The sequence below is a fragment of the Passer domesticus genome, chromosome 12 (assembly GCF_036417665.1).
Source record: "Passer domesticus isolate bPasDom1 chromosome 12, bPasDom1.hap1, whole genome shotgun sequence".
Lineage (NCBI taxonomy): Eukaryota > Metazoa > Chordata > Aves > Passeriformes > Passeridae > Passer > Passer domesticus.
The window spans coordinates 2,379,043-2,399,126 of NC_087485.1; the positions used below are offsets into that span (position 1 = coordinate 2,379,043).

General features: G+C 54.5%; 1 protein-coding gene across 1 annotated transcript; it reads left to right on the forward strand.

Moving 5' to 3' along the window:
- The first annotated feature begins 5,114 nt into the window (after nucleotides 1-5,114).
- FOXF1 (forkhead box F1) lies at nucleotides 5,115-8,215 on the forward strand. Its single transcript, XM_064386537.1, is given in 3 exon segments — nucleotides 5,115-5,936; nucleotides 5,939-6,179; nucleotides 7,689-8,215. Coding segments are annotated over 3 exon segments (1,224 nt in total). The 3' UTR covers nucleotides 7,850-8,215.
- The last annotated feature ends 11,869 nt before the right edge of the window (nucleotides 8,216-20,084 follow it).

A 20,084-nucleotide genomic window follows, 5' to 3' on the forward strand; every position in this document is an offset into this window, starting at 1 on the left:
GCCACCTTGCTCGTTATTTATCCCCATAATGGACGGTCCCTGCGGCTTTTGGCACCCGTGGAAGAAAATAACCTGTTTTTCCTTTATGGGTGATATTCCGTTTGAATATTCCGTATTCTCCCACCTCTCGGTGCAGACGGATTTTGTGGGACACCCCGAAATGGGGCTGGTGACCCTCGCCTGCCCGATGCTAAAATTCCCCTTTCCTCCAGCACCGGCACATTGATGGGATTTCGACAGGGTTTTGCTTTAAACTTGGGGGAAAAAAACCCAAAACAAAATAAAACAAAACAACAAAAAGGTTCTATAAGGCTGGAAATGAGGCTGAACCCCCTGGAATTCCCTCGTCCTCCTCGTTTGGTGGAGACCCCCGGCCCGGCTTGGCCCAGCCGGACTTTTGGCATCGGGAGTCGCCGGGGGCTGGAGGTGGTTCCCGATGACAAAAAGCTCAGCAGCGAATCCAGAGGTTTCTCCGGCACAATTTTATCTCTATCCTGACGGGATTTGATGCTGGAAAAGCTGGAAGTGGTTATGAATTTTGTTTGGATGCCACCGCTATGCCAAGTTGTTAGGAGAGGGGATATCCCATCCCAAGGGCTCTGTTTGCTTTGGGAGCATCCCCAGCCCCGGGCCCCCAGGGAAGAAACCTCGTCCAGGTTTCAGGAAAGCCTGAATGTCTCAGGAACGGATTTACACCTGGATTTACACCTGGTTTTACATCTGGATTTACAATTCGAGCCGCCTTTAAGGGAGAATTTGTGGGATGTGGGAGCATCACTCGCCGGGTCTCAGCCCTGCTCCGGCTCAACCCCGCTGTTTCTCTTGGTACCAAACCCTTCGGGGCTGAATCCCAGCCAGCCCAAAAGCGTCCCCCCGGGAAAGCATTCTAGCTATCCGTCCCTGAGCGGGGATAAAAATACCCGGAGATATTTGGAAGATCTCTGTGGGAAGCGATTGTGTCTGAGTGGTAGCGCTCGGAGCTGATTATCGCTGGAACCGATTTGTATTGCAGGGACCGGGTCCTGCCAGAAAACTGCACAGCAAAAAAATCCCGAGCTGAAGAAGGCTGTAAATTCCTGTGCTGCAATATTTCACTGAAGGACGTCATGGAAAATCTGGGCTTGAAGGGCGGGGGGAGACTCGGGACGGGCAGAGAGGGGAAAAGGGAGACAAAAAGGGGGAGATTAAGATTTTCCTTTTTTTTTTTTCTTTCCTTTCTGACCAAAGCCTGAACCTCTGCCTGAGGCACGGCGGTGACAGCCAGCCCGCACCTCCCCGCAGCCGCCTCAGGCACTCGGGCAGCTCTGCTGCGCTCCCAATTTCGGCTTCTGCTCTCCCAAAACCTTCTCCACGTCCCGTTCGGCCCTGGAAAAGGGGTTTTGCCTCCAGGAAGGCGAGAGGCCAAGGCTGGGACTGGGAAAGGTGCCACGCGTGGGGCAATGTGATGGACCATAAAAAATGTTCGGGGTGTGCGTGCGTCTCCCTAAAAACATCTCTCCCTCGCTGCTTCCAGCTCTCCTCCCTCCATCCTCGACCCCCTCGCTCCAACGCACCCCCTCGCCTTTAAATAAACATTTAGGGATCAATTCGCCGCGGATTTGGGGCCAGCGGCCACGGGGATGGCGGCGACTGAAAAAAAAAATAAATAAAAAAATAAGAAAATAAAAAAAAACCCCAAAGCCGAGGGGGAAAGGCTGGTGCTGGGGAACAGGGGGGGTCCCGCGGGTGGTGTTAATGCAAAGCAGGACAGCGGGGAGGGGGACACGGGGCGGTCACTCCCCTCGGCCTGGGTGGTCCGGGCTCGCAGGAACACCCCGGCCCCTGTCGGAGCAGCACCCAGCCCGCCTCTAACAATCCCACCTAGATCCATTTCCATCCTCGGGTTACACCGGCCTGCTCGCCGACTTGACTTCACTTAAGCAATTAGCTAGGAAAAATACCTTCGGCGCAGGAAAAGGAAGAAAGCTCGGATTTGTCTATTTTTACACAAAACACGGCCCGAGTTTCGGGCAGGGGGAGGGAAGGAGCCGGGTGGGAAGCGCAGCGGGGCCGGGGGTGTTGGCGGGGTCGGGAAAGCGCCTCCGAGCGGGATGGGAGAGGCTAATTGCGCCAGATGATAATTTAATTTTTGTCGTTTCTTCTTTTGCTCCCTTCTTTTCATCTCTGCCCGTCGGGGGCTGGGGAGGACCCGGTTAATCCACCCAAATCACGAGCAGACAACACCAAAAGCGAGCCCCGTTTTCCCCCACACCAACCTCCTCCTCCTTCTCGCACACCAGGCTTTTCCTCCTCAAAACTCTCCTTTCCCCAGCTCGTGCGCTCGGATTAAAACCCCCCAACATTTCTGCAATTCCCACGACGAGGCCTATAGGACCCGGAGCGAGATATTCCCATTTTTAACTTTTGCCAGCTGTAATAAATGCATCGGAAACCAAATCTTCCCCGTCCTAAAAGATACTGCGAGAAGGGGAAAGGGCACTCGTGAAGGGACTGATTTTCTTTGAGGGGAAGAATTTGATTTCCACGGAGAGTTTCGGGTTTTTTTAACTCGGAGATATTTTATTTCCTCGTGGAAAAGCTGCCGGTGGCAAACGATTTGAATGGGACTTTTCCACGGGCGCTTTGTGCTGTGTTTAGAGCTCCGTCCTCGGATGTTTTGGGGGCAGATCGGGGAGATTCGGTGGCAGAGTGATAGAAAGCAAAGAAACCCACCCTCTTCGCGAGCCGGGGGGGGGGAACATTCGATGCGGAGCAAAGCTCAGGGTTAGAGATGCTCTCCCACAGCAAAAATAAAAAGAAATGCAGCGAGAAGCAGAGGGAATATTCTGCATGAGCCTCCTCGGGGATGTAAGCCCCGGGGAAGGTGATTTCTTCCCAAAAAAAGCGATTTTTGGGGTGCTTTTCCCGCTCCCCGAGCAGCCTCCCTGCTCCGCGCAGAGGGAGCAGCCGGAGCTGCTCGTTCTCCTCCTCCTCCGGGGAAAAGCTCCAGAAATAACTGTCCCAACCTCCTCCCACCTCCTCCCTGGCTACCTGCCCCCGGCCTGGGGCTTGCCCAGGGCTCTCCCGTGCCTGTCCCGGGCCCGTTTGCACCGGGAACGGGAGGACCGGTGCTGTCTGAAGGATATTTTTTTTTTCTCGAAAAGGGTGGAAAAGAGGGGAGGGGGGAGGATAGAAAGGTAAAAAAAAGAAAAAAGAAAGCCCTGATGTGAAAGCCCTCTTGGTCGCACCACAGATGTGCCAGGCGCCCCGGAGGCTGCTCACAACTGCTCGCCAATAACGCGCAGGGAGTTTGGAAACCCGATCGGTGCCTATCTTTCCTTTAAAAGGTATTAAATTATCATTAAAACCTTGAAAAGCCAAGCTGGAAAACGAGGGGCTTGGCGAGGGGGGTGTCCCCTCTCTCTCTTCGCTCAGGGATGTGCCCACAGCCCCGCGGCGAGGCCTGCAACGGGGCGCGGGGGGACGGGCTGGGGTTTTTTTTCTCCCCTTTTCCTTTCTCTTTCCTTTCCCCCAATGTCGGGAGGGATCAGGCACATCGGCAGCCCCGAGAGCCCCGGCTGCTTGTCCCGTGCCCACCCACGATGCCACCCCCCCGCACCGCGCAGCTCTCCACGCGCGGGCCGCGACAAAGGTGACAAAGGTTTCAAGGGACTTACCTCGAGTGACAGCTCTGCCGGCGGCACGGTGCTCAAAGAGGCGGATTTTGGGGGAGAGGGGAGGGAGAAAAGGGGGTCTGTGCCCCTCTGGTTGTCTGTTCTCCTGCCCCCCACCCGCCGCGTGTGCCCGCGGCACCGCCGGAGCCGAGCGTCAAACTCCGGGCACGGAGCCGCCACACTCCAGCACAGATTTATACACACCCCCCCGAAAAAAACCCCAAAGAACCCAAACCAAACCAACCCAGCCTCATCCCTAAAGCAGCCTCGGAGCAGCCGAGGGCTCCGAAGCCCGTTCCCGGCCCCGGAGCGGCGGCGGAGGCAGAAAAGGGCATTTCGCGAGGCAGCGGGAGTTTTCGCCGATTTCTTTTTATTAAAGCACCCCCGAGCCCGTGTTTACATTGCGCAGTATAAACATCCTGCCCGGGCCCGCCGAGCTTAAAAAGAGCGCACGAAGAGGGGGTTTGAAGTGGGTGAAGCTGCGCGCAGCGCGGAGCCCGAGGCCGGGCAGCGCCTCCGCTGCCCCACGCCACTCGCGGAACCTCCGCGCTGCCCGCAGCCCTTCCGCAGCCCGCGGGGCCCATCCCGCGCTTGGCAGGGCTGGGAAGGAGGCAGGGAGGGCATGGAGGAGCCGCACGGCGCGTCGCGGCCACGCGTGGCATAAATCACACAGACACACCGAGACACACGCGCGGTGCCCTCCGCGGCGGGCAGGGGCGCGGCGTGCAGCCCCCCCGGGTGGGGCAGGGCGGCGTGGAAAGGGCTCTTTAAAAGCTGCCCAGCAGCGGGGAGCGGCGGCGGAGGGGGCCGGCACGGGGCGGCGGAGGGGCCGCCCGGGAGGGCGGGGGGGAGCGGCTCGGGGCGGGGATCTCCGCTCCGCGCTTACGTCTGTCAAGGAGCGGCAGACGCCGCTGCGAGAGATAAAGTAGAAGGCGAGCGGCGGGGCCGGGGGCAGACTCGACAGGCACCGCGATGGGAAGCAGCTCCCCGCAGCAGCGGCAGCGCCAGCCCAGCTAAAGCCTCCGGAGGGGACGGCGGCGGCCCCGGGAGCCCGGCGCGGCGAGGGGCAGCGGGGCGGGCGCGGGCGGCGGCCCCGGCTCCTCTCTCGCAGCAGCCGAGCTCAGCTCGCTTCCACCCGCCCCCCCATCCCGCCTCCCTGCGGGCCCCCCCCTCCCGACCCTCCGCCTCTCGCTCGCCTTCTGCAGCCGCGCTCGGATTTAGGGATAGAGTGGGAGGAGGAGGAGGAGGCAAAGGGGGGGTGGGGGGTGTCGTCGCTTCCATTTGTTTATCCACGGAGGGGTGAAGTCTCCCGGTGGAGAGCGGAGCCGCCGGGAGGACGCCGGAGGGAGGGCGGTGGGTGAGTGGCGGCGAGCCCCCAGCAGCGCGGCCTTTCGCGGGGGCGCTGGGGGGGCGGCGGAGGAGGGCCGGGGCTGGGGCTGGCCGCCGCGGAGCTGGCCGTAGATGACTGCAGAAGCGCAGCAGGCTCTGTCCTCTCAGCCCCCTCCTCCTCCGGTGCACAGCAGCTACGGCCCCATGTCCTCCGTGGCTGAGAAGCAGCCGCAGAGCTCGGCCATGGACGCCGCCTCGGCGGGGACCGGCGGCGCGGCCGGCAGCGCCCCGGGCAGCGGCGGGGCCCCGGGCAGCGGCGGCCCCAAGGCGAAGAAGACGAACGCGGGGATCCGGCGGCCGGAGAAGCCGCCTTATTCCTACATCGCCCTCATCGTCATGGCTATCCAGAGCTCTCCCTCCAAACGCCTGACCCTCAGCGAGATCTACCAGTTCTTGCAGAGCCGCTTCCCTTTCTTCCGAGGCTCCTACCAGGGCTGGAAAAACTCGGTGCGCCACAACCTCTCGCTCAACGAGTGCTTCATCAAGCTGCCCAAGGGCTTGGGACGCCCGGGCAAGGGCCACTACTGGACCATCGACCCGGCCAGCGAGTTCATGTTCGAGGAGGGCTCGTTCCGCCGCCGGCCCCGCGGGTTCCGGAGGAAATGCCAGGCGCTGAAGCCCATGTACAGCATGATGAACGGGCTCAGCTTCAACCACCTCCCCGACAGCTACGGCTTCCAGGGCTCGGCCGGCGGGCTCTCCTGCCCTCCCAACAGCCTGTCCCTCGAAGGGGGCTTGGGCATGATGAACGGGCATTTGTCCAGCAACGTGGAGGGCATGGGCCTGGCGGGACACTCCGTGCCCCACCTGCCCGCCAACGGCGGGCACACCTACATGGGCGGCTGCACCGGCTCCTCGGCCGGGGAATACCCGCACCACGACAGCTCCGTGCCCGCACCGCATCCCCGTTGCTCCCCGCCGGCGGCGTGATGGAGCCGCACTCGGTTTACTCCAGCTCGGCCTCGGCGTGGGCGCCCAGTGCCTCGGCGGCCCTCAACACCGGCGCGTCCTACATCAAGCAGCAGCCCCTCTCGCCCTGCAACCCCACGGCCAACCCGCTCTCCTCCAGCCTCTCCACGCACTCCCTCGACCAGCCCTACCTGCACCAGAACAGCCACAACACCGCCGACCTCCAAGGTAAGGCGCGGCCACGCGTGGGGCGCATCCGCGGCCACCGGCGCTGCGGGCCCCGCCTGGATCCCGGCGCTGCCGCTGCCGGCCGGGATCTCGCTTCTGGGCGGTTTTAATGCTGGTTCCGGGGGGAAGATGCCTTGCCCTCGCTTCCTTTCCCGGGGGCAGCCGGGCGCCCGTCGGGGCTCTGCCGGGCCGGGGCTCCGCTGCCTCACGTCCAGGGCCGCCCCAGGCCTAAGGCCAGAGGGCTCCGGCATCGGGAAGGAGAGGCCGGGAATGCTCCCTTGGGCTCTCCCACCTCCATGGGCACCTGGAGGGGAAAGGGAGGAATTCCCCACGGGGTGGTCCGCCACCCGTGCCATCCCACTCCGTGCTACCCCGGCCCTTCCCCGCCATCAGCTGTGTTTCTCACACGTCTCAAGGCCGTGGTTTCCAGGCCCATCACCTCCATCCGCCGCCCAAGCCGAAGCCGGCATCCCGGACCCCCAAATTCCCCCAAAACCCCGCTCGGTCTCGTCCCTGGAGCTGTCGGGGCTGCTTTTGCCCTGGCTCTTGGAGTGGAGGTGGTGTTTGGCCGGGAAGAGGCCTCGGAAGGGACGAGGCCAGCGCTGGGTTTCGCTTTGCTGCCCAAATTCCCCTCGGGGTGCGGTGGCTGTGGGGAGCCCGGCGCCATGGGCGGTGATGGGGCAGATTTGGGGGTCCGTGCCCATCACCCCGGGCCTTCTGGGGAGCGGGACGTGCCTGACAGGATCGGCTTTGAAAGCAGAGAACAAACGGGTCCAAACCACAAAGCGAAACGGGGAAAAAGCATCCGCCGGGCCGGGCCGGGCCGGAGCTGCAGAACCCGGGCAGAGCCCGGTCCCAGCCGGGGCAGTGCCCACCACGGGCACCCTCCTGTCCCGGGGCAGCTCCCGGAGCTCAGCGCATCCAGGGCCTCTGGAATCCGCTGGGAATCCGCCCCGAGGAGCCACCGGGCCCGTGCGCGGCCTTTCCCGAAACGCTGCGATTGTCACCCAAAGGAGCGGCGGGAGCGCTCCGGGGCAGGGCAGCCCCTGCCCAGCGCACCCCCGATTCCCGGGGCGCTCTTCCATGCCCAGGTGGCGGCAGGGATGGTGGGAACAGCTCTCGGCCCCGGCCTCCTCCCGGAGCTGCCCCGCTCCGCTCCCGGCGGATTTTCCGCACGGGCCGAGGCGATGGGAAAACCAGCCGGGGGGAAAGAAAATAAATCGAAGTGGTGAAAAAAAAACTAAAAAAACTCTAACTCCAACACAAATCCCTTCTCCTCGCAGCGCCCTGGGGCCGGGCAGGGAATCGGGTGCCGGGGCTCTCTGTGCCGCACCTGCCCGCACCCGCGATGTGCCAAAACAGCCCCAAATCCGCGCTGGGACCGAGCCGTGCGGGCGGGTTGGGTTGTGTCGTTGGGATTTATTTTTTTTTCAACCCCCATGCCGAGTTTTTCACCCTCCCCTGCTGAACCTCTGGGCGCTGCTGACCGTGTCTCCCCCCGTCCCGCAGGCATCCCGCGGTATCACTCGCAGTCTCCGAGCATGTGCGACAGAAAGGAATTCGTCTTCTCTTTCAACGCCATGGCCTCCTCGTCCATGCATTCAGCGGGCAGCGGCTCCTATTACCACCAACAAGTGACATACCAGGACATCAAGCCGTGCGTTATGTGAGCCGGGCCGGACAGACCGCGCTCCTGGGGCTCAGCATCCCCCAGGACGCTCGGGGTGCCAGGGGGGTGTCCCGTGTCCCGTGTCCCGTGTCCCGTGTCCCAGCCTGGCTTCGGGCAGCAGGGACGGACAGGAGCTCCGGGAAGCGGCGGGAGAAGAGCGGAGCGCGGCCCCGGGAGCGAGCTGAGCGTCGAGCCCGCAGCGTCTGTGCCTTCTTCTGCTCGGGGAGGGATGGAGGAGAAAGCAAAAGCAGCACCCCCCGTCCGTCCCGAAAGCCCCGGCTGCGAGTTTGGGGTGAGGCTTTGCCAAATGAGGTTTTGATGCTTCTTTCAAAAAAAAAAAAAAAAAAAAGTAGATATTGCAAACTCAGTTTGGGAGTTGGCAGTGAGCGAGGCTGGAAAAGACCCCGAACTCAAATCCCCTCGGTGCCGTCTCACTCACTTCGAGCCCGGAAAAATACTTAAAAAAATATATTTTTCCTATTTTCCTTCTTTTTTTTTTTTTTTTTTTTTTTTTTTTTTTTTTTTTTTTTTTTTGCCGGCCAACACCCAGCGGGCAAAAAAATCTCTCAGAGGGATTTTTTGGAACTATGAATTTTGGTTTTTTTGCCTGCATAAAGACTGCAGGATCAGACCCTATGCAGAGAGAACAAGGCACTTTGGAAAGAGACAGCCATGCTCATCCTGTTATTTATTCTACAATTCTTTTTTTTTGTTGTTGTTGTTGTTGCTAATAATCGAGACACGAATAGTCTCAGTTGATCAGTATTAAATCGGGGAATCTCTGTTGGCAATATTTGCCATATAGATTTGGGTTTTTTTAGTTAACCTTTGTAAATTTGCAAGCGACCGTGGTCTCTGTGTAAAGACAATCCTCCATATGTTTTTATAGAAATATATATATAATGAAGGATTATTCCCCTCCCTCCCCTCTCTATTTTTTTTTCCACCCTGACGTTGTACAGTTCGGTGACACCTATTTTAATTCTTTCTGCACTGTATAAAATTGTAATTATGTGGGTTTGTTTTTTTGATTTTTTTCGCCTTTTTTTTTGTGTACGTTTTGTCCCCAAAGAAAAAAAAAAATCCCGAAATAAAACCTGTATGTTATTTGTACATGGGCTTCACGATTGTATGAGCAGCAAATAAACGAGCATGCGGTGTAATTAAGCTTAATTAATGAGGAGTCCAGCCCTGCAAACCCTCGGGCAATAATTCCCCATCCCGGCACAGACTCAAAATCGACTTTTTAGGGTTTTTTCACCTTCGCGGAGTCCTGGTTGCCAATTTCCCTGCTGGGAAATATTTCAATTGAGGATATTGAAATGCAGAAGGAGGAAAAGCGGTGGTGCTTTTTATTTTTAACTTTTTATTATTAGGATTATTCAATTTCTTTCCAAGGCGAAAAGCTCTGTTTGACAGCTCTTTGCCTCTCCTCGAATTCCGGGCGTGAGGCTGCCGGGATGGAGCCCGCGGCTCCTTTTTCCTCCTCCTCCATCCCGGGAATTTTCTGGCTCCTTTTTTTCCTCCTCCTCCATCTCGGGAATTTCCCGGCTCCTTTTTTCCTCCTCCTCCATCCCGGGAATTTTCCGAGCCGGCAGGAAACTTCCCGCGGGCTTTTCCCCGCGTGAAAAAGAAATAAAAATTCATAAAATTGAGGGAAATTTATCCAAATTATTAGGAATTAACAAACAGGAATAAAAATTAAGATCAACATCGTGCACGGGGCAGTGATAAATCGGCATTTAAATATCGGTATTTTCCTGTGAAATTTGGGGGCATTTGGGCTAATTCAGGATCCTCCAGAATCCAGAATTTTTTGCTTTAATTCGTGGACCAATCTGTCTCTATTAATATTCAATATCAACGCCCATAAAAAAGAGATGCAGGCGAATTAATCTGATTATATGGTTGTGAATTTCTGCCTTTATAGAGGGAAATTTAATCACTGCACACTAATTAGCCCAGCTCTGGCATCAGCTTAATTAAAATCCAAGTTCGCTGTAACAAGGGAGAAATTTATAATATTATTGTAATTAAGGCAAGGCTTTATTAGAGTTGGGAGAGGCCTTTTCAGAGTGAATTTTTTATTGTTATTTTGTGGGGGTTTTTTTGAGGACCGTTGTGGGGTTTTGGGTATTTTTTATTAAATTTTGTTAATGTTTTTGGGGTTTTTAAAATCTCTGTTTAAATCTCTTTAAGCCAGCAGCAATCTGCCTGCAGCATTATTGGTTTTCCCCATTTTTATGCTTTTCTGGGCTGATCTTTCCCACATCCCTGTTGGAGGTGAACACGTTGTCTCCATCCTTTTAGCTACAAGCTGAAACCAGAGGGGTTTTTTTACTCCTGAAGCAAATATCTGTCCTAGGTGTGGCTTCAACAATGGTCCAGGGTTAGGAGCTCAGCTCCTCGAAATGCCACTGTCACTGCCAGGGTTTGTTTCCATCCCTTTGGGTTGATTTTGGGTCCTCCTTGGCACTGGGTGCTGCTGGAGGCTGGCAAGGGCAGGCAGCACCTCGTGAGGCTCGGGCCCAGCTCGCAGGGGTTCCGTATCTGCTCCCCACCAAAGCCTGATGTGATTCATTCCTCTCCCTCCCGTGGCTTTCCAAACCTGGAAAAACAGAGCAGCTGCATTCCGGGGACGCCACATATTCCTCAAGCCAGTGAGCGCAGTCTAAACAGGAGCTCTCCATCCCAGAGCCCTCCAGCAGCCAGGAGAGACCAAAACCCCCCAGCTCCTTCAAAATCCCCCCCAAATCCTGCAAAACCCCCCAGCTCCTGCAACCCCCCAGCTCCTTCAAAATCCCCCCCAGATCCTGCAACCCCCAGCTCCTGCAACCCCCCAGCTCCTTCAAAATCTCCCCCAGCTCCTGCAAACCCCTCCAAACTCCTGCAACCTCCCAGCTCCTGCAATTCCCAGATCCTGCAACCCCCAGATCCTGCAACCCCTCATCTCCTTCAAAACCCACCCTACATCCTGCAAAACCCCCCCAAGCTCCTGCAAAACTCCCCCATCTACTGCAAACCCCCCCAGCTCTCCATCTGCAAAAGCCCAACGGGTTTTTCCCAGTATTTTCAGTCCCGGGGGATGGCAAACCCCAAGCTGCTTGTGCTTTTCCAGGAGGGCTCTGGGAGGAGGTGAGGAGGGATAAACTCGCCCAGAAATGCTGTGGGAGCCCTGGGAGAGCAGCGAGGCAGGGCTTGCTCAGAAATGTGGGATTTGCTGCTGGAAAGGCTCAGATCTGGCTGTGCTCAGCTGCTCCCTGCTCCTCCTCTCTCACATCCCAATCCTTAGGGAATACAGCTCCTTTTCTTTTGGGGTTTTGGCATTTCTACTTCAGGAAACAGCTTCTCATTGCTGATGCCCTGTGCAGGCCCAGGAACTTTCTACAGGGATGGAATTGCCCAGGAATTTTTTACAGGGATGGAATTGCCCACGAATTTTTTACAGGGATGGAATTACCCAGAAATTTTCTACAGGGATGAAATTCTGGAGCGTGAGGACAAACAGGGCCTGGTGTCTCCAGGCAGTTTGTCCCCTCTGGATCAGGGGACATCGGTGTTCCCAGGCCTTGTGCAGGGATTCTGGTGGCAAAGCACTTCCCTCTGCTCCTCCCAGGATGTTTCCCCCCATGGAGCTGGAGCTGCTCGTGGGCTCGTGTCCCCAGGGGTGTTTGTGAGCCCCACGTGGGGACAGAGCTGGAGGGAGCACGGGAATAGTGCAGCGATCCCAAGGAAGGCCTGGAAGAGGGGATGTGGGGCTGGGTCCCCTGTGGGGGGGACACATTTCTGGGAAGGTCCATCGGGATGATCTGCAGCATTTTTGGGGTGAGGATGGTGGCGAGGGGTCTCTCAGGGCTCCCGGGTGTCTGGAGGATCCTGGGGGGTTTGGAGGATCCTGGGGGGGTTTGGAGAAATGCTGGGGGTTCTGGAGGGTCCCAGGGGCATTGGATGATCCCAGAAGATTGGAGCGTCCTGTGGGAGAATTGGAGGGATCCCAGGGGACTGAGGGATCCTGGGGGCTTTTGGACAATCCCGGGTGGGTTTGAGGGATCCTTGGGGGTTTGGAAGATCCCAGATCTTCCAAGGATTTGGATGATCCTGGAGCAGTTGAATGATGTCAGGAGTGCTGGATGATCCCGGTGGGATGGGATTTGGATGATCCTAGGGGGATCTGGATGATCCCAGTGGGATCTGGATGATCCCGGGGGTGTTGAATTATCCTGGCGGGTTTGGATGATCCCAGAGGAATTTGGATGATCCTGGGTATGTTGGATGATCCCGAGGGGCTTGGATGATCCTGGTGGGATTCAGAGGATCTTGGAGGTGTTGGATGATCCCAGTGGGATTGTATGATCCCGGTGGGATTAGAAGATTCTAGTGGGATTTGGATGATCCTGGTGGGATTTGGAGGATCCTGGTGGGTTTGGATGATCTTGGTGGGATTGGAAGATCCCAGTGCTATTCGGAGGATCCTGGTGGGATTGGATGATCCCAGTGCGATTGGAAGATCCCAGTGATATTTGGGCGATCCTGATGGGATTCAGAGGATCCCGATGGGATTTGATTATCTTGGTGGGATTCGGGAGATCCCAGTGTGACTGAAGATCCCGGTGGGACTGAAGATCCCGGTGGGATTCCATGATCCCGGTGGGACTGGATGATCCCGGTGGGATTCCATGATCCCGGTGGGATTCCATGATCCCGGTGGGATTCCATGATCCCGGTAGGACTGGATGATCCCGGTGGGATTCCATGATCCCGGTGGGATTCCATGATCCCGGTGGGACTGAAGATCCCGGTGGGATTCCATGATCCCGGTGGGACTGAAGATCCCGGTGGGATTCCATGATCCCGGTGGGATTCCATGATCCCGGGGTTGGGGGCGGTGCCGTTCCCTTGGCGGCAGCGCCACCTGGCGGCAGCGAGCAGGGAGCGCAGGCCCGCGGCTTTCCCAAAATTCGGCTTCAAACCCATCCAGGTGGGGCCGGTTTGGAGCCTTTCCCCACCTGGTGGATGCTAAAAAGCTTGAGGGTTTTTTTGCTTGTTTGTTTGTTTGGTTGGTTAGTTGGGTTTTTTTTAATTGTTAATTATTTTTTAAAAAATCTCTTTAAAAATGTATTTATTTTGTTTTTATTTTTGCCTTCTGGCATCCGGACCTGTGAGAGGGAACATCCCTTTATCCAATTCTCACCCCAGGTGAAATTCCTTTATGGAGCCCTTTGGGATCAAACCTTTCCTGTGCCCAAGTGGGACAGATGGGAACACCTGGCATGGAAAAGCATGGAGTAATCCATGGATACAAGCACCTGACACAGGATGCTCTCAGATCCACAGATTATCCAGATTTCCAGAAAACCTTGGAGACTTAACCTGTGGGAACAACACCTGCAATCCTACATGGGCATTTGGGATACCAGGGGATGAGTTTGGCCTCAAGTTCTCAGCAGCTCTAAAGGCTGAGATCCATAGGAATCAGTAGGCACCTGATTTCTCCCTCAAAACCAAAATATTTGGGATCTGTGCACCTCAGGGGATCAAACAACAGCTCTTGTCACTTTTGGAAGGGGACTTTGATTTCTGCAATGCTTTTGGGAGGCCACACCTGAACATCTGTTCCCTTTCCAAGCATAACTCCTGCCTGATGCTCTGCAGGAAGAGGCAGTGCTGGGATGCTCCTGCAGGATTTATCCCTGCCAAGGAATCTTTGCACAAGGAGTCATCCCCAGGGATCAAACAGGAGGGTGAGAGGAGCCCCTGAGGAGCAGGGGGTGCCCCCTGTGCAGCTCTGCAGCTGGAGGCTGTTGTTATTCCTAGAAATTCTCAGATTGCCTCCACGAGTGAGGAGAGGCACAGGGCTGCCTTGTTTTCTTTAGTAACTTTCCCTATCAGAATCCAGTACGGAATTAAAACCAGAATATTCCTATCAGTGGTTGGACTGGATGATCCCAGGGGGGATTTTACAATCTAAATGACCCTGTGGGTTAATTATTAATAAAAGACAACAGAAGGAATAAATCCTATTGAGCCTCTGGCTCAATATCCAAATCCCCAAATTCACAAAGTGCCCAGAGCAGCTGTGGCTGCCCCTGGATCCCTGGAATTGTCCAAGGCCAGGATGGGTGGGGCTTGGAGCACCTTGGGATGGTGGAAGGTGTCCCTGCCTTGATGAGCTTTGAGGTCCCTTCCATCCCAAACCATTCCATCACTGTGATCTCAGGTTGCTTTGATTCATCCAACTTCTGATAAATATTCCAACTCCAGTCTTAAAATGAACGGAATTTTTGCCGGGGAGCTGCAGACCCTTTGGAAAATTTCACTGAGGGAGTCACTGTGCCATCAACAGGGATTTCCTTTCCTCAGACACTTCTCCAGGTCACCTCAGAGATCTGTGAACGAGCACCAGAGAGCAAATGGCAATCCCAGAGGTGAAAGCACCTCAGTTTAACCATGGGAAGGGATGTGGGGACACTGGCAGTGCCACTTGGCTCCAGCAGTGACAACAGCAGCCTGAGCACAGACCTTCCTTTATTTAAAGCAGCAAGGCTCAAAAAAAAACCCTGGAATGGCACAGAAAGTGCAGCTCTGTGGCTCAGCTCAGCTCCAGGCTAATTACTGCAAAAATAAGCAAACACACCTGGGGAAGCAGGATGACACGGCCTGGAAAGTTTTGCAGGGACTTTGGGGTACCAGGAGCTCATTTGGAGCAGAACTTGTGTGGGGGTGAAGAGAAGTCCCTGCAGAGCAGCAGCTCCAGGCTCTGCCTCCTGCAGAGGGATGGAAATGCCACAGTGCAGAGCCTGAGCAGGGCAGGTGCCTGGAAACACTCGGCAAACACGAGATCCCCCTGGACAAACACAGGTATGGCTCTTGTCTGAGCAATTATTCACTCTGAAACGTGAAGGAGTGGTAGCCACGGGTATGGGAATGCTTGGAAATGTGGCAGCTTTCACCACGTGAATGTTTCTCTTTTCCCCCTGGCCTTTTTTTGATCCCATTTAACTGCCCCGTGTGTTTGCTTTATTCTTTAAGGAAAGGTAAACCTGGCTTGGCTCAAAGTGTGGGATGGGGCATGATAACACGTGTGTGACTGGGAGACCTCTGGAGGTGGCACATTTGGGGGGAAATTTCTGTTTTGTGTCTTGTCTCCCAGAGCAGGAGCTGTGGTTTGTCCCTGGCATGTGCTGGAAAGTTCTGGAGCAGGAGAGCCAGGGGGATTAAAGGCTCCAGGTATCCCCGGGAGACAAAATGTTGGGAACATCACTTCTGTCACACAGAAGAGCCCAGCAGGGATTTGGCTGGGACTTTTTGAGAGCTTTTGCTGAGTTTTTGGCCTGTCCTCCTAATGCCCAGTTGCCTCCAGCCTATCAGGAGCCATCTCTGCCTTCCCATCTGTAAAATGTGGATGTTCCTGGGGCAAAATTCTGGGAAAAAATTCTCACTGGTGCCTTGTCTCCCAGAGCAGGAGCTGTGGTTTGTGCCTGGCAGGTGCTGGGTACCTTGGTGGAAAGTTCTGGAGCAGGAGGACCAGCGGGATTAAGGGCTCCCAGAGCCACCCCAATACTCCAGGTATCAAAATCCTCATTGGGAACATCACTTCTGTCACACAGAAGAGCCCAAGAGAGGCTTGGCTGGGGGATTTTTAGAGCTTTTGCTGAGTTTTTGGCCTGTCCTCCTGTTGTTTTCCCAAGGGCTGGCAATGCCCAGCTGCCTGCAGTCTATCAGGAGCCATCTCTGCCTTCCCATCTGTAAAATATGGATGCTCCTGAGGCAAAATTCTGTGAAAATTCTGGGAAAAAATTCTCACTGGTGCCTTGTCTCCCAGAGCAGGAGCTGTGGTTTGTCCCTTGGCATACCAATGTGCTAGGTACCTTGGTGGAAAGTTCTGGAGCAGGAGGACCAGTGGGATTAGAGCCCCACTGATGCTCCAGGTGTCAAAATCCTCATTGGGAGCATCGGTTCTGTCACAGAAGAGCCCAAGAGAGGCTTGGCTGGATGTTTTTTAGAGCTTTTGCTGAGTTTTTGGCCTGTCCTCCTGTTGTTTTCCCAAGGGCTGGCAATGCCCAGCTGCCTGCAGTCTATCAGGAGCCATCTCTGCCTTCCCATCTGTAAAATGTGGATGTTCCTGGGGCCGCAGCAGAGATGGACCAGAGATAGATCCATATCCTGAACTCATTTCTCCCAGGCGCTTCAGTGGGATGCCCAGCCCAGAACAATGGCAGGATACACGACCCTAAACATTTCTGCAGGGCTTTGAAAGATGAAAAGCAGAGATTTTGCTACCTATGTCAGAGGAGGGGCAGGGAAACGTTCCATGATGTTTATAGCAGCCATCACGGACATTACACATGGAAACATGGGAAATGCTGCCCTTTTCTGGGAGGCAGATAATCTTTAAGGGATGGCAACCAGGAAATCAAAGCATTTGGTACACAACAGGCTCCCAAGCAGGGGGGTTTGCCCGAGGAACGTGGCCATGGCCACAGATGTTTCCTCCAGAGCCAGAAGTGCTGTGAGGGGCTGTTCCTTCGGAGGAACCGGAACGAGAGAAATCCCTGCACACGCTTTTCCTCCCCCTCCTCACCCCTGTGGAGGAAAAGCACAGCCCCAGCGCTGGATTTTTCAATGGAAACATTTCCCTAAAAGCCGCTTGTTTCTCCCTTTGGAGCAGTAGAAGATGATGAAATTAAAAAAAGCATACACAAAATAAAGACATGACTTGGAGACAGTGTTTAACCATCCCTTTCCTGACTTTTTTATTGGAATAATGGGATAAAACCTTTGTCCTTCCAGGCTGCTTGTTGGGAGGGGATCAGGGAGATGCTGGAGGGCTGGATGTGGACCTGGATGTGAGATCCAGGAAAAAGCCTTGATGGTGAGAGCTTTTCTTCTCCCCTTTTTCCTTCCCTGGAAACAAACAGTGTCTGACTCTTGTAACTCAGAGCCTACCCAGCAACCCAGCTTGTTTACTGTTGTCTTTGGTGGCTTGAAGCTGTGTGGCCTTGTCCCTGTTCCAGGAAATGCATGGACATGGCTGGCTGAAGGAAAACCCTCACGCCTGTGCAGTTTTGGGGTGGCACAGAGCCACCTCAGCCTCATTGTTAGCAGATTCCAGCGTTGCCTCACTGCTCTGTGCCACACACCACGCTGGCACTGATGGCCTGCAACAAAAACCCCCTCCAAAGTCACCCTGCTCTCCCTCATGAAGCTGGTGGAGGCTCCATTCACCCCATGCTGGTTTCCCTCTGCATTTCTCCCACAAATGAGGGTAGGGAGAAAGGGAGAATGTCCTGGGAAGGTCATGTCCCTCATGGAACACCTTGGTGGTCACTGCTGATCCCAAACCCAGCCCCAGGGGTTCAATCCAGACCAGCACCTTCCCCCTCTGAACCCTCCAAAAGAGGGGAGAGCAGCAACAGCAGCTCCACAACAGCATCCCAAATGTCTGTGCCATGAAAGGAGCTGGAAAGAATGTGCCTGACCACATGACAGGCGAGGACATCGGGCTGTGCAGAGAATAGAGAGCTCTCACTCTGAATTATTGGGAACAAAGTTGGCTCAGGAAAGCATTTCCCATTGTTGCTGAACGTTTCTTCTCATCACACAGCTCTGCTGCTGCTGCACCCAAGGCTGGCCTAGGGATCACTTCACTCCCTATTAAAAGCAGAGCAGAGATCTATCAGCAGCATTTCAGACTTTTCTGCAGCATCCAGGCACTGCTTTGCCACTGTTGAAGATTTTCTGATGGGTCTTAAGCAGTAAATCTGGGCCAGGAGCCCCTGAGAGGAGGCACATTTTGTGTCTTTGTGCACAGCTCACAGCTACAGCAGGTACAGAATGAGGAATTAGGACTTGAGTGAGTATTCTGCTCTTTAAAGGCTGTTCATTCAGGCAGAGAATATTTCAGGGTATGGATTTTAGGTTTGATTGTTGGTACCTTGCATAGTGTTGGCCTGGGCCAAAGTAAAACATAAGTAGGCTTCAATTCCTCAAGATTTCTTGTAAGATCAGAACCCAAGGGTTCAATAAAATCTCTTGCACTTCAGAGTTTTGTGGACTTTGAGAAATCCCCCTGACTCTGCTCTAAGTGATGCCTTCCTGAGCATGCAGAGAGCCTGGAACAATAGCTGTGACAGAGGCACACTGCCCCATTCACTTTTTCTGTTCAAGCTGCTGTTTCCTTTAGGGTCAGCCCACAAGAGAAAATCCACATCATACAGCTGGAGACACCAGAAGGCCGTGCAGGGCTGTGCCTTGGCCACTCTTGTGTTTAATTAATTTCATTTCATTCAACAGCAGTTTGGCAGCTGGCACTGAAATGTCTTTTAGCTGGAGAAGAGCAGCACCAAGAGCCCCATCCTGATTTCAGAGAGGGATTTACTGACTGAGATGGCATTGACATTTATTAATAATCTGATCAAAAATACAAAAATACTGCAGCATTTTTCCAGTCCATTCAAAATGTGAAGAAATTTAAGCTTACAATAAATTATTTTTCTTCCTAAATGCAGTTCATAGAATCATAAAAGTTGGAAAAGAGCTCCAGGATCATCAAATCCAATCTGTGACCCATCCCCACCTTGTCACCAGCCCAGAGCACTGAGTGCCAGATCCAGCCCTTCCCTGGACACCTCCACCACCTCCCTGGGGAGCCCCTTCCAATTCCCACCCCTTCCATGAAGAAATTCCTCCTGATTTCCAACCTGTCAGCATCTCCTCATAGCATGGTTTGGAGTTTAACTCTCAGCTGGGAAAGCAACAGGACGTTGGGTAAATACAGTGAAATGTGGCATTGAAACACATGACAGAAAAAAGTGACAGGCTGGAAAGAGCCAAGATTTTGGACACTGCTCACCTGTGGGCTTCACCCAGAACCACAACTGCAAACAGAAAAACATCCAGATGTTTGTCCAAACAAAACTGCCCCTGGCTGCAGGCTGGGCTGACAGGAAAGCAAAGTTACCACATTTACAGAACACATAAACAGATCTGCACTGAAACTCAAGATGGGAAGAAAGGAAAGCAGGTAGAGGATGTGATTCCCACAAATGTGACCAGAAAAGGGTGGTTCCACTGAAATGCAACAGGGGAAGTTTGAGATGCTGGAAGTTTTCATTGGCAGAGTCACTGGCTTTTAACTGCTAAGGTCACCTGGACATCTTCAGCAGAGCAAGAAATATCCCAGAGCCAAAAGGAACAGCAAATGATCTCATTACTCAATTTGCCATCATTTGGAAAGGGCAGGCAGGGATGGATAATTATTTTTTTTGCTTTTCTTTCCTCTGCTCTGGAAGCTGATGATGCAGTAGTGTGTTTGGGCAGTAACATAACCCTGGCTCTCAGCCTGGAGTGCCAAGCCCTGAAATGAGACCCAGAGGGTTGTGCTTGTCTGAATCTGGGCTCAGTGATACTGGAAATCGTTTGGAGCTGTACAAAGAATGGAAGGGAACTACTGATTTTTTCCAGATCCTTTGCTGACCTTACAAGAAGTTCACAGAATGACAGAATGGTTTGGGTTGGAAGGGATTTGAAAGATCATCTTGTTCCAACCCCTGTGCTGTGAACAAGGACACCTTCCACCATCCCAGGCTGCTCCCAGCCCTGTCCAGCCTGGCCTTGGGCACTGCCAGGGATCCAGGGGCAGCCACAGCTGCTCTGGGCACCTGTGCCAGGGCCTGCCCACCCTCCCAGGAGAGAATTTCTCCCTGATATCCCCTCTAACCCTGCCCTGTGGCAGTGTGCAGCCATTCCCTGTGTGCTGTCACTCCAGGCCCTTGTCCAATGTCCCCTCCATTGGGAGGAGGAGTCACTTCCATTTGGAAAGTTGAGCCCTCCCCTAAACCTTCCTTCCTCCAGGCTGAACCATCCCAATTCTCTCTGCCTTTCCTCCCAGCAGAGCTGCTACATCCCCCTGCTCACCCTGGTGCCTCCTGTGGACTCTGTCCAACAGCTCCTGCTCCCTCCTGTGCTGGGATCTCAGGGATGCAGCTCCAAAGCTTTCCTGCAGCCCTTCCCTACAGAGCCACGTGACAACGATGAGAACTTTTTATTAAATACTGAATAAATGTCTGACCCTCAAGGCATAATAATCTGCTTAAAATATGCTTAACAGTACTCCCTGGCTAAAAAACCCCAACTCTTACTTTAAAGAAAATAAAATCCATTTAGATGCTTACTTTGACTACGTGCCCAGCATCACTGGCAAAAGTGCTTCTGTTTAGAAAGGATGGCTGGGCCAA